The sequence below is a fragment of the Nycticebus coucang genome, chromosome 1 (genome assembly GCF_027406575.1).
Source record: "Nycticebus coucang isolate mNycCou1 chromosome 1, mNycCou1.pri, whole genome shotgun sequence".
Classification (NCBI taxonomy): Eukaryota; Metazoa; Chordata; class Mammalia; order Primates; family Lorisidae; genus Nycticebus; species Nycticebus coucang.
Genome location: NC_069780.1, coordinates 105,084,811 through 105,097,598, shown reverse-complemented (window position 1 = coordinate 105,097,598; position 12,788 = coordinate 105,084,811). Strand labels below are relative to the sequence as shown.

At 40.9% G+C, this 12,788-nt stretch overlaps 1 protein-coding gene across 2 annotated transcripts in view; it reads left to right on the top strand.

Annotated features, from left to right (window-relative positions):
- Positions 1–12,788, top strand: part of GALNT7 (polypeptide N-acetylgalactosaminyltransferase 7) — a 101,236-nt gene that overhangs the window by 67,556 nt on the left and 20,892 nt on the right. The window contains exons 3-7 of one of the 2 annotated variants that reach the window (XM_053585522.1): positions 2,347–2,513; positions 4,530–4,660; positions 4,906–4,985; positions 8,319–8,501; positions 11,974–12,091. In XM_053585522.1, coding sequence (XP_053441497.1) covers positions 2,347–2,513; positions 4,530–4,660; positions 4,906–4,985; positions 8,319–8,501; positions 11,974–12,091 — 679 coding nt within the window. Of the gene's footprint in view, positions 1–2,346; positions 2,514–4,529; positions 4,661–4,905; positions 4,986–8,318; positions 8,502–8,633; positions 8,817–11,973; positions 12,092–12,788 lie in introns of both variants that reach the window. The other variant, XM_053585511.1, reaches the window with a different exon arrangement.

The window sequence follows — 12,788 nt, the reverse complement described above, 5'->3', positions numbered from 1 at the left end:
TAGCCAAGCATTGTGGTGGGCGCCTGTAGTCCCAGCTACTTGGGAGGCTGAAGCAAGAGAATCGCTTAAGCCCAAGAGTTTGAGGTCGCTGTGAGCTTTGATGCCACAGCATTCTACCAAGGGTGACACAGTGAGACTCTGTGTCAAAAAAAAAAAAAAAAGTAGCCATTGGGCCAGGCTCAGTGGTTCACACCTATAGTCCCAGTGTTTTGAGAGGCCGAGGCAGGAGGATCTCCTGAGCCTAGGCGTTGGAGGCTGCAGTAAGCTATGATGATGCCACAGCACTCCAGTCTGGGCAACAAAGCCAGACCCAGTGTCAAAGAAAAAAAGAGGCTCTGACAACTTTATTCTTGATATAGTTTTGAATAGTTTCATGTAATATATTTATTTTAAATTTTTTTATGTAGGTGAATTGATAAGGTAATGTCAAAGATAAGCATAATTTTAGTTTTTTGTTTTGATTTCAGATTAATGTAGGGAGACAGATTCCATAGTTTGTGTTTGTCAGGTTATGGTCTGATTTGTAGGTGTGTCCCACACCCAGGTAGTGTACCATATACCCATGCGATGTACACATTGTTAGACCCAGTAAGCTCTTGCCCCCAAATTAAAAAAGCAAGTAACCAAACACAAATAAAACTGCTGGCCTATCACTCCTTAAAAAGGAATTGTTAGGGGGTGGCACCTGTGGCTCAAAGGAATAGGGAGCCAGCCCCATATGCCGGAGGTGGCGGGTTCAAACCCAGCCCTGGCTTGAAATTGCAAAAAAAAAAAAAGGAATTGTTAGGGCCTGGCGCCATGGCTCACACCTGTGATTCCAGCATTCTGGGAGGCTAAGGTAGGTGGATCCCTTGAGCTCAGGAGATTGAGATCAGCCTGAGCAAGAGCAAGACTTGGTCTCTATTAAAAATAGAAAAACTAATTGGGCATGGTGGCAAGTGCCATAGTCCCAGCTACTCAGGAGGCTGAAGCAGGAGAATTGCCTGAGCCCCAGGAGTTTGAAGTGGCTGTGAGCTATGACGCCATGGCACTTTACCCAGGGTGACAGAGTGAGATTCTGTCTCAAAAAAGAAAAAGAAAAAAAAGAATTGTTAAGAGATCAAATCGTGTTGGAGTTTTGTTTTGTTATATAAAAACTTATCAGAATTAAGATTCCTTTGGAGATTTACCTTAAAAATATATACATACACAGCAATTTTTAAAATAAAATACGGTTAAACCCTTACACACACCATAAAAACCAAACTAGTTTTGTGTAAAGTAGCTAAATGCCTATTCTTTAGCCAATCTATTATACTAGCTCTAAGCAATATTAGAACTCTGTTTATTCATCCAACAATAAATATCTGAATACTTCCTAACTTTCTCAAGTCAACTTGTTTTCATTTTTCTTTCTGAATATTTTTGCCCTATATAACAGGATAGCCTTCAAACACAGTAATATAGTGTTTTATTTCTAGTAAGTGAAATAAATCTCTTGCACCAAAAGCTCAAATTTCATAAAGAAAAACACAATGAGATCTAACTCATGGAGAAAAGAAAAAAACCTGCTAGCTGTAAATACTATCTAAAGCCAACCGTTCTCAACCTGTGGGTCATGACCCACAGGAACTGTATTAAAGGGCCTCGGCATTAGGAAGGTTGAGAACCACTGATCTAAACCATCCTCAGCATAAAATCACAAATTAGTTTTTTTATAATGACATTTTTTTTTTTTTTTTTTTTTTGTGATTTTTGGCCAGGGCTGGGTTTGAACCCGCCACCTCTGGCGTATGGGACCGGTGCCCTACTCTTTGAGCCACAGGCGCCACCCTATAATGACTTTTTTTTATAATAACCAGTGTTGGTTAGGAAGTAGCTTGCATAGGGACAATTTTTTGTCATAAGAGCTTCTCTGTCTCATGTTTCTGTTAAAATACTAAAGGGTGCTTTTCTTTTTGTTTGTTTGGTTTTGAGACAGAGTCTCACTCTGTCACCCCGGGTAGAATGGCCTGCATCATTACATCTCACAGCACCCTCAAACTCCTGAGTTCAGGTAATCCTCCTGCCTCAGCCTCCCAAGTAGCTGAGATTACAGGGGCCCCCCACCACGGGACCCCTCCGTCTCACTCTTGCTCAGGCTGGTCTCAAACTCCTAAGCTCAAGGAGTCCTCCTGCCTTGGCCTCGCAGAGTTCTGGGACTACAGGTGTGAGCCATAGCCCCCAGTCTTAAGGGATACATTTCATTCATTTACCTTAGTGAAGTCAATGATATTTAACTTAATCAGAAAATACAACCACAGTAAGGTTAAAGCTGAGCATTACAGATCACCTCGAAATAAACACAGTGACGTTTTCCTTTTGCAGATGCAAGTATTGGCATTATGATGAGAACCTGCTCACTGCAAGCGTTATTGTGGTCTTCCATAATGAAGGATGGTCAACCCTCATGAGAACAGTCCACAGTGTAATTAAAAGGACTCCCAGGAAATATTTAGCAGAAATTGTGTTAATTGATGATTTCAGTAATAAAGGTAATCATTGTTGTATAGAAGCAACATTTTTGTCTATAAAATAAGGTAATTATAATCTACAAAAATGTGATTTCAAAATAACTTACTTTTTTAATGTTAACATCTAGCGATAGCATCTTTTATCAACAAATTGACACCATGCCAAACGTTGTATGTGAATTATTTCATTGAATATTGTCAATAATTCTTGCAGCAATTATTATTATTATCTCAGGAATGTTCAGTAACTTGCCAAGTCACCAAGGTAGCAATTAACAGCTGGGTGCAAATCCTCAGGCCACCACATCCAGCTAATTTTTCTATTTTTAGTAGAGATGGGGTCTAGCTGTTGCTCAGGCTTGTCTCAAACTCCTGAGCTCAAGCAGTCCACCTGCCTGAACCTCCCAGAGTGCCAGAGTTACCTGTGTGAGCCACTGCGCCTGGTCTGAATATATCTTCTTAATAACATGCATATAGAAAGACAGATAATGCTATATAGTTCAGGTCCTAAGCATTTTAAATAAAAATGTAATTGTGCTACTGAAACCCAGATGTGGATATTTATTTGTTCTTTTTTGCTCATCACAAAACTGAATTGAAACTTTTGAAAATTAGGCCCAAGAGCTCAGACTACTCAATAATAATAGGTTGTTCCCATTCTGACAAGTAATTTTTGCATAGAATTTTGTGATACCACTGAATATAATGGGAGGCACGAAAATACCTTTTAAAATGTAGACAAGCGTCCTCTAAAACTTAACTTGGTACTCCACAGTCTAGATAAACCTATACCCTTTTTGCAAGGACATGATTAGAACCTTGATCTTATACACGTATGTAAATATAAAGGAACAGAAATAAAGCCTGTTTTCTTTTCCCCTCATCTCCCTGTAACTGATTGCTTCTTTCAACTGATCATTTTAATTGCACTGTAGAAGATACAGCTTTAAAATTTTTAGTCATGTCAAATGCGTCTAGCTTAGATATTTATCTTATTCTGGTTGCAACTTCCAATCACAGGAATGTTTTTATTAAATATACTATTTCTGGGTAGGTGTGGTGGCTCACAGTGGTAATCCCAGCACCCTAGGAAACCAAGGCAGGTGGACTTGAACTCAGGAGTTCAAGACCAGCCTGAGCAAGAGTGAAATCCTGTCTCTACCAAAAATAGAAAAACTAGCTGGGTGTGGTAGCAGTCACCTGTAGTCCCAGCTACTGGGAGGCTGAGGCAGGAGGATCTCCTGAGTTTTAGGCTACTGTGAGCTATGACACCATGGCACTGTACCCATGGTGAGTGAGAGTATGTCTCGAAAACAATGATTAAAGGCGCCGGTGGCTCAGTGAGTAGGGCGCCGGCCCCATATACTGAGGGTAGCAGGTTCAAACCTGGCCCCAGCCAAACTGCAGCAGAGAAATGGCATTGTGGCAGGCGCCTATAGTCCCAGCTGCTTGGGAGGCTGAGGCAGGAGAATTGCCTAAGCCCAAGAGCTGGAGGTTGCTGTGAGCTGTGATGCCACAGGGTGACAAGATAAGACTGTCTCTAAAAAAAAAAAAAAGTACTATTTGTGATTGTGATTGGAGAAAGATACAAATGTTAAATGACCTGCACCCTATGAGGATTCCAGCAAAGTTGCATAATATTATCAGCAGGCAGTTAGTTCATCTTCAGGAATCCCAAGCCCATGCTTTTGCCAACAGCAAACAAAATGTGTCTGAAAGTTTTTAGCTTTGGCATTAACATGTAACCTTAAAAAAAACGTTTGAATGTATCCTCAAGCCTACTGTCAATTGCCAGTATTTAACGTTGTAAGGGATGTTTTATCTTTCACAGGCTAACCAGTTTTTTGTAGGCATATCAAGCTCAAAACCTAAATAACACACTTGACTTTCCTTCTTAATAGATTAAATGTTTGACCTGGACCATGTAAAATTATTGATTACCCACTGCACGTTATTTCCTGTCCTTATTGCTTGAGAAAAAATGATAATTGGTACATGAATCTAATTTATAACATTGATTGAATTTTTTATTCCTAGAACACTTAAAAGAGAAACTGGATGAATATATTAAGCTGTGGAATGGTCTCGTAAAGGTATTTCGAAATGAGAGAAGAGAAGGTTTAATTCAAGCTCGGAGTATTGGTGCTCAAAAGGCTAAACTGGGACAGGTAGGAAAAGTTTCATCACTACAACACCCACATTTTGGATTTGGTAACTCAGCCATATGCATTTTAACCACTCTGTAGTTTTGTTTGTTTTTAATTTGAAATGAGAATGCTGGCTTAAACGAATAACTTGTGTGTCAAATCTACTATAGCACTAATTTTTATCTGCATCTAACTTTAACTTGTGTGTGATATATGATGTACCATTTATGAGGAGTGTTCTTTCACCCTGCCTCTGTTTTTTTAAGGTTTTGATATACCTTGATGCCCACTGTGAGGTGGCAGTTAACTGGTATGCACCACTTGTAGCTCCCATATCTAAGGACAGGTAACATTACCTTGCTTTTTCTTTTTCTTTCCTGGTTGAAAAGTAAACCTTGTCCTAGAAGGGCAAATAATATCCTCATTCTTTGATTTAGTTACATTTCGAGTATCAACTATTATGTGTCAAGCATTACCCCTCCGCTAGTTGTTTCCTGGGGGGGGAGTTAGGCTGATACTTTGAGTTGATTCAAACAAGGGCTATACAGGAGAATCACCTTGTGATTGGGTTACTGAGACTTCCTCTCCCTCTAAGAAATGTCTCTAAGAGCTATTTCAGTCAGTCTGTAAGCTGGGCAAGAAGAGTCCTAAGAAAGGACAAGGGAAATGAAAAGTATTCTGTGGATCTTAGAGGGTTTGAGCAACAACTATTTGCTCTATTGGTTATTTTTACTTTTATATAAACTACTGTTGCTGAGAATAAAGAAATGCTAAGCATTGGCTTGGCACCTGTGGCTCAAGCAGCTAAGGCGCCAGCCACATACACCTGAGTTGGCGGGTTCAAATCCAGCCCAGGCCCGCCAAACAACAATGACGGCTGCAACCAAAAAATAGCCAAGCGTTGTGGCGGGCGCCTGTAGTCCCAGCTACTTGGGAGGCAGAGGCAAGAGAATCACTTGAGCCCATGAGTAGTTGGAGGTTGCTGTGACCTGTGATGCCACAGCACTCTACCCAGGGCGACAGCTTTAGGCTCTGTCTCAAAAAAAAAAAAAAGATGCTAAGCATTAATGAATTGAAAACTATGTAATGAGTAGCAAATTGATAAAACCAGAAAAATAAGGGGAAAATAATATAAAGAATATAAATCGTAAAAAAAAAGTTCTAAAGCCTTGGGGGGAAATTCTTTAAAATGATACCAGTCAATTGTTTACACCCTTTCAAATGATTACTTTAAATAGGAAAGACCAACGATTTCTTGTGTCTAGGCTTTGAGTTCCTACAGAAACTTAATGTTTAGAAATAGCTATACTGTGGAAAAGTGGTAGTCACCACTAAATTTCCAGAAACGTCTGAAATAAGAGCAAGCTCTGGCAGTTTCCTAGTTCTAAAAGCCTTCTGTACAGTCCAGAAATCCAGCTACTTCAGAATATAGAAACATAAGTCATGTCCCTGGGGCAAATGTTATGAGTCAAAGAGAGACTTGGGAGGATTTAACAATGAGTGGATTTATTCTTCATTTATTAATTTTTATTTATTTATTTATTTATTTTTGAGACAGTCTCAGTCTATTGCCCTGGGTAGAGTATCATGGTGTCACATTGCTCACAGCAACCTCAAACTCCTGGGCTCAAGTGATTCTCCTCCCACAGCCTCCTCAGTAGCTGCGACTACAGGTGCCCGCCACAAAGCCCAGTTAATTTTTCTCTTCTTAGTAAAGATGGCGTTGCACTCTTGCTCAAGCTGGTCTGGAACTCCTGAGCTCAAAGGATCCTTCCACCTTGGCGTCCCACAGTGCTGAGATTACAGGTGTTAGCCACCACGCCTGGCTAATTTTTATTTCTTTTTTAGAGGTAGGGTCTCACTCTGTCACCCAGGCTGGAATACAGTGGCACAATCATATCTCATTTGTAATCTAAACTCCTAATCTTCCCATCTCAGTCTCCCAAGTAGCTGAGACTATAAGAACCTGCCACCATACTCAGTTAAAAATTTTTAACTGTTTTATAGAGATGAGGGTCTTACTATGTTCCCAGGCTGTTCTTGAACTTGAGCCACTGCACCTGGCCTCACGAGCAGACTCAACATCGTGAAGGCCTAAGCTTCACAAGCATTTTCACGTGCTGCAGTCCTTACAGCAACTCTACAAGGTAGAGGTTGTCATCTCCATTCAGCTGAAGAGGTTACAGAGGCTTTGAGAAATTGAATAATTAGCCCTAACTCAGATAGCTAAGAAACTGTCCAACCCAGGTTTCTCTGGAACCCTTTGTATTGCACTGATCATTTAAAAGTGTGAAAGTCGTGAGAAGGAAGGAAAAGCTGGCCGGGTACACCAGCTGACTCTCCCAGGTGGGCTGTCCAGGCAGGGAGGAGGTGACTACCCACATGGGCCAGTGGCAGCCTGGAGAATCCCACAGCGACCTTTCTTCCCACTCTGAAGAGAGTGAAGCACATTTTCTAGAATTAAAGTCCTGAACTCAATAGATTTGTCCCTTTTTCTTGATGTCTAAACATCTGTTATAAAGTGTCTTGACCTGGTTATGAAAAGCTACCATCTCCATTTTAGAAAAATAACATTTTAAGATCCTTTCTGAAGAGATGAGCACAGAAAGGATGAGGATACCAAATTATCTTTGTAATGTCACCTCCATGTCTAATTGGTGGCATGGGACGAGTGTTCTCATCAAGCCTAAATATAGGGATTTTATTTTTCTCTAAGTTCTCAGACCACTTGTTAGGTTCTTCTGCAGAGTTTGAAGGCCTTTTTTTTTGCTTGTTTTTTTAAAAAGGAGCAAGACAGTATAGTACCTTTGGGCTTTTTGGTTTTTTCATGTAAGCTGTTTTTTAAAGTCAGAGGAGTGGGGAAGAAGATGAAGTAAAAATACAGAAACACACTCTCATAATAACTGCTTCCAAAAGAAGCAGAAAGCAACAAAAATTTGGGAGAACTGCTAAGAATGTGGCAAGAGGCTGGGCTTGGTGGCTCACACTTGTGATCCCAGCACTCTGAGAGGCTATAGGGAGTGGATCGCTACTAAATATAGAAAAACTAGCTGGGTGTGGTGGTGGGCGCCCTGTAGTCCCAGCTACTCTGCAGGCTGAGGCAGGAGGATCGCTTAAGTTTGAGGTTGCTGTGAGCTAGGATGCCCTAGCACTCTACCGTGGGCAACAGAGTTAGACTCTGTCTCATTTAAAAAAAAAAAAAAATGTGGCAAGAATTGTGTGCGTGCACACACACACTTTTGTAATGGAGAATAAGGAAAGAAAATAATAGGGAAATAAAGAAAATAATAAGGAAAGAAAATAATCTTATAAAGAAAGCAAAATTGTAACCTAATTCTTTGTACCCTCAATGAATCCTAAACATTAAAAAAAAAAAGAAAGCAAAATTACCAAGAGAGAGTTGCCTTGTAGAGCCAAAGCAAAAAGGACAAAACACTGATAAGCTCAATAGTGTGGCTCCTTGTCTCCTGACATTTGTCCAAAAGTCTGGGGGAAAGTTCCCTCTCTACTGCCCTGACACCAGCAGGCTGTTTGGCTTTTAAGGGACGTTCGTTTACTGTATTTCCCATTCGATTTTAAAGTTCCCTAGTGGGAAAAGAAATCAACAACAGAAAGGGCATGCTACCCTAGCCAGTTTGGGGTTCTTAAATGCTTTTCTTATTTTCTGTAAATGTTTCAGAACTACATGTACTGTGCCTCTAATAGATTACATAGATGGGAATGATTATTCCATTGAACCACAGCAAGGTGGGGATGAAGATGGTTTTGCCAGAGGGGCCTGGGACTGGAGTTTGCTATGGAAACGTATCCCTCTAAGCCACAAGGAAAAGGCCAAACGAAAACATAAAACCGAGCCCTATCGGTAAAGACTATTTACTTTATTCTCTCATGTTGAATGTTTATCTAAGTCCTTTTTTTTCTTCCTTCCCCATGAACTCGTATACATACGTGGGCCCACACACACCGCCTCCACTTGACCTTGAACACCACACAGAACCATTTGCACTGTGCCCCTCATAGATGTCATAAACGGCAACACTTATGAGATTGTGCCCCAAGGGGGTGGTGACGAAGATGGGTATGCTCGCGGGGCGTGGGACTGGAGCATGCTGTGGAAACGGGTGCCTCTGACCCTCCGAGAGAAGAGCCTGAGAAAGACAAAAACTGAACCGTATCGGTAATCACTAAATCACTTACCTGTTTCTCTCTCCTCCATCTGCTGCTAATCTATTAACCTCCTGCAAAGCTAAACAAACACCTGTTACTGCAACTATGTATGCCGTCTGAAAGTCTTTCCCTGCGCTGTTTCCAAGCTCTGAATTCACATTGGTAATTGCTTTTACCCTAAATGCAAGCTCCCCTGCTGAGAATCACTCTCTTTTCATTGGGAGGGGGGAGGTGGAATCACATAATAGAGGTCAGTTCCACCTACGGTGAAAAATAAAGAAAATGTTTGCGTCCCTGTCCTAGTAGAAACCAGATTTTATTCTTTTGATGCTAACGTCATTCTTGAAATTTAAAATACATCAATTACTTACAATCTGAGACTTTTCAATTTTGATGCCTTGAGGTGTAATGTTAGTAGTGAAAGGCACTAGCAAGAGCTTTGAGGATTTCCCCCTTTTGTTTTTATGCTGGCTTTCTACTAAAATTTGTAGGAGTTAAATCTGATAAATAAAAATATGTAATTTTATTTATTTTGAGACAGAGTCCCATTTTGTCACCCTGGTACAGTGCTGTGGCATCATAGCTCACAGCAACCTCAAACTCCTGGGCTCAAGTGATCCTCTGGCCTCAGCCTCCCAAGAAGTTGGGAATATAGGTGCCCACCACTATGCCCAGCTAGTTTTTCTTTCTTTCTTTTTTTTTTTTGAGACAGAGTGTCACTATGTTGCCCTTGGTAGAGTGCTGTGGCATCACAGCTCACAGCAACCTCCAACTCTTGGGCTCAAGAGATTCTCTAGCCTCAGCTTCCCAGGTAGCTGGGCCACAATGCCCGGCTATTTTTTTGTTGCTGTTGTCATTAGTGTTTAGCTGGCCCCTGGCAGGGTTTGAACCAGCCAGCCTCCATGCATGTGGCCGGCGCTATAACCACTGTACTACAGATGCTAAGTCTAGTTTTTCTATTTTTAATAGAAACAGGGTGATCCTGAGCTTCAGTGATCCTCCCTCCTCAGCCTTCTGAGTAGCTGGGACTACAGGTGCCTGCCACTACACCTGGCTGATTTTTAAATGTTTTTTTCTAGAGACAGGGTGTTGTTATGTTCTCCAGGCCAGTCGTAAACTCGTGGCTTCAAGTGATCCTGCCACTTAGCCTCCCCAAGTGGTGGGATTACAGGTGTGAGGTACCTCTTCTGTCTGCTTCTTTTGATTTCTTAATTGGAAGATTTTGCTGCCTTTCAGAAGTGACCCAAAATTAAATGTTGGCTCACATGTTGATGTAGCCATCTCCTGAATATGTCTAATTTTATTTTTCTGAGGTTATGGTTCTGCTTTTGATCTCTCTCTCCTCTTACACTCTGATGTTAGAAATCTGTTTGGGGGTAGGTGCTTCTGATGTCATGGAAATGCTGGTAGGATTTGGGCATGTCATTAAAGCAAGATACTGAATGGCAAACATAAGGAAATTATAGAACTTTAAACATTATTGGACAGTTACTACATTTTCTTTTGTAAATTTCTTGTTCGAAACAGTCCAGAAATCTACTGCTTACCTGCTTAACCTAACAAATAATTTTGGGAGGAAAAGAAAGTATGCGGAATACATTGATATTTCTGCTAATTCCATAGGCGAGGCTAGTAAAGACATGTTTACAGGGAGCTGGAAAACTTTAAGGGAGCTTTCCATTTAATGTCTCCATGTTAAAAATACATGCTATGATGAATGGGAATACATTTAAAAATCAAAAAGATACAGTTATAATGGAATCTCTTTAAATGATGGTTAGATAAATGTTCCATGAAAAACTATCACCAGAAACTGATCGTTCTATTTAGTGGTTCAGGTGGCATACTTTAAGAAGAAAAGGCACAAGAGAATGACTTTCTCCTAATCTGACTGTCCTTTACAACTGAAAATATGAGTCAACTCTTTATCCACTCAACAAACATTTATTGGGTGTTTACTGTGTTGCCAGGCACTATTTTCTGGGGATAAACTTAAAAAGACTTTCTCACTTATTGAACTTAAAATAGTATAAGTCAGACAGAAATTCAACAAATTATTACATGAGTAACACAGGTAAATACTATAAAGGAAAAAAAATCACACCTCCAGAGCTTTATGTAAGGGAGAACCTAATCCAGCCAGTAGGAAAAGGCCTGAGTGAAGGAGTATTCCCTGGCTGCTGTGGGACTAAGACTTCACTGGGACAGAATGGAATAAAGGACAGGTGTCCAGGAGACACTGCTGTGTTTAAGCAGCGTCAGCTTCATCTAAAGTGGAGGAGGTAAAATTGGAAAGAAGCAGACAGACTTAAGATATGTTTTTAAGGTCGAATAACTAAGGACGCAGTGACAGATTGAGTATCAGGTGTGATGATGAGGAAGGGACCCCAAGAGTGTTATCTACCCTAAAACTTAAAAATCTTGACTTGTTAATAGTTAATTTCACAGGGTGAAAGCAACAGGGAGCTGTATAAAACTACTCTGTCATAATTTCTCCCAGTGATGGGAGTGACTTATCCCCAAAAAACTACCAAGTCTTTATTCTCTTGCCCCCGAAAGTACCTGATCCAAGATGCATTCAAGAAGCCCCACAGATGACAGTTTGCATTCCTACCTCCTAGCACGATAAATAGCTGTGTCTGATTCTCCTGTGTGGTTTCTGTACTACCTTTGCAAACTAGGAATGAACTGTGGCTGTTCTACAATGATTTACACCATTATTTGGCAAGCCCTTGAGCTATAAAATTAAAAAAATGATGGACCACTTGCATGGTGTATGGTTTTGTTCATCCCAGAACAGTTAGCTCATCAGTCATCGCAGGAGCAGTTAGCCGACCATGGCTGTGGGGCTCCATGGTTTTAAGAGGGAAAGAGAAAATTGTATTTTAGCTAAAACTGAGGATTCATTTTGAAATCAACAAAGGCACCAAGGCGCCCTCTAATGGCAAAAAACTATATAATTAGATTTTGGTTAGAAACCAGTACATTTCTCCAAGAGTTATGAACAAGATGGTTCTATAAAGATTTTATAATTTCTTAATGTTTGGCCATCAGTTTCGTCTCTTCCATGCATTATTTAGGCTGTGTTCTAAAAGGTTTCTCTTCTATCAGTGAAGGGATATTGGGGATTGGTCTTAAATGGTTATCACAGTATTTCTTTTCCTTAGGTCCCCAGCCATGGCAGGGGGATTGTTTGCTATTGAACGAGAGTTCTTCTTTGAACTGGGTCTCTATGACCCAGGTCTCCAGATCTGGGGCGGTGAGAACTTCGAGATCTCATACAAGGTAACATTTTATTGAAACAGGCAGTTTTCCAAATAGTTACTGACTTCCGTAGCTTTCACATAAAGCGGGTTTCTTGGTATATTTTTCTTTTTAAGTATAATGAATTTCTCCAAATTGCAAAGAATGACTTAACCAAAATATATGCCTTTGGGGGAAAAATAAAACAAAATTCAACCTCCAAACGTATCATGGATTTCACAGGGCTAAGCTCAAAATTGTGGCCACCAAACTTCAGAAACGGAAACACCACCATGCCTGCCCTTCCCGGCTTTCTGTACACGAGAGCCTTTTCTTCTAGAAGCCCTTTAGAGAATCTGCAATGTATGTTAGGGCCACGGTTGACTATCCACTGGAGCAGTCACCCTTTGTCACTGTGTAGGACTTGATGGCTCCAGACAGAAGCAGAGCCCCACGGTGACTGGGTCCTCAGTCCGACCCTGCCAGCATCCCCTGAGCCAGCCCTGGGGCTATCACCTCCTGTGCTCCTACCCCACCTACACCCCAGTGCTACCCCCATTTCACAAAAGGGGAGGGAGAACATTGTCACAGCCTGAGTTAAACAGGTATTCCTTACGTCTTGTCTTAGATGTCCTGTGCTGGGCACTGTCACGTGTAGAAAAGGGTGCATGTAACCCTGTCTTTGCTGTTAAGAAATTTACAGTCAATAAGAAGAGATCAGAGACTCACCTGTAATCCC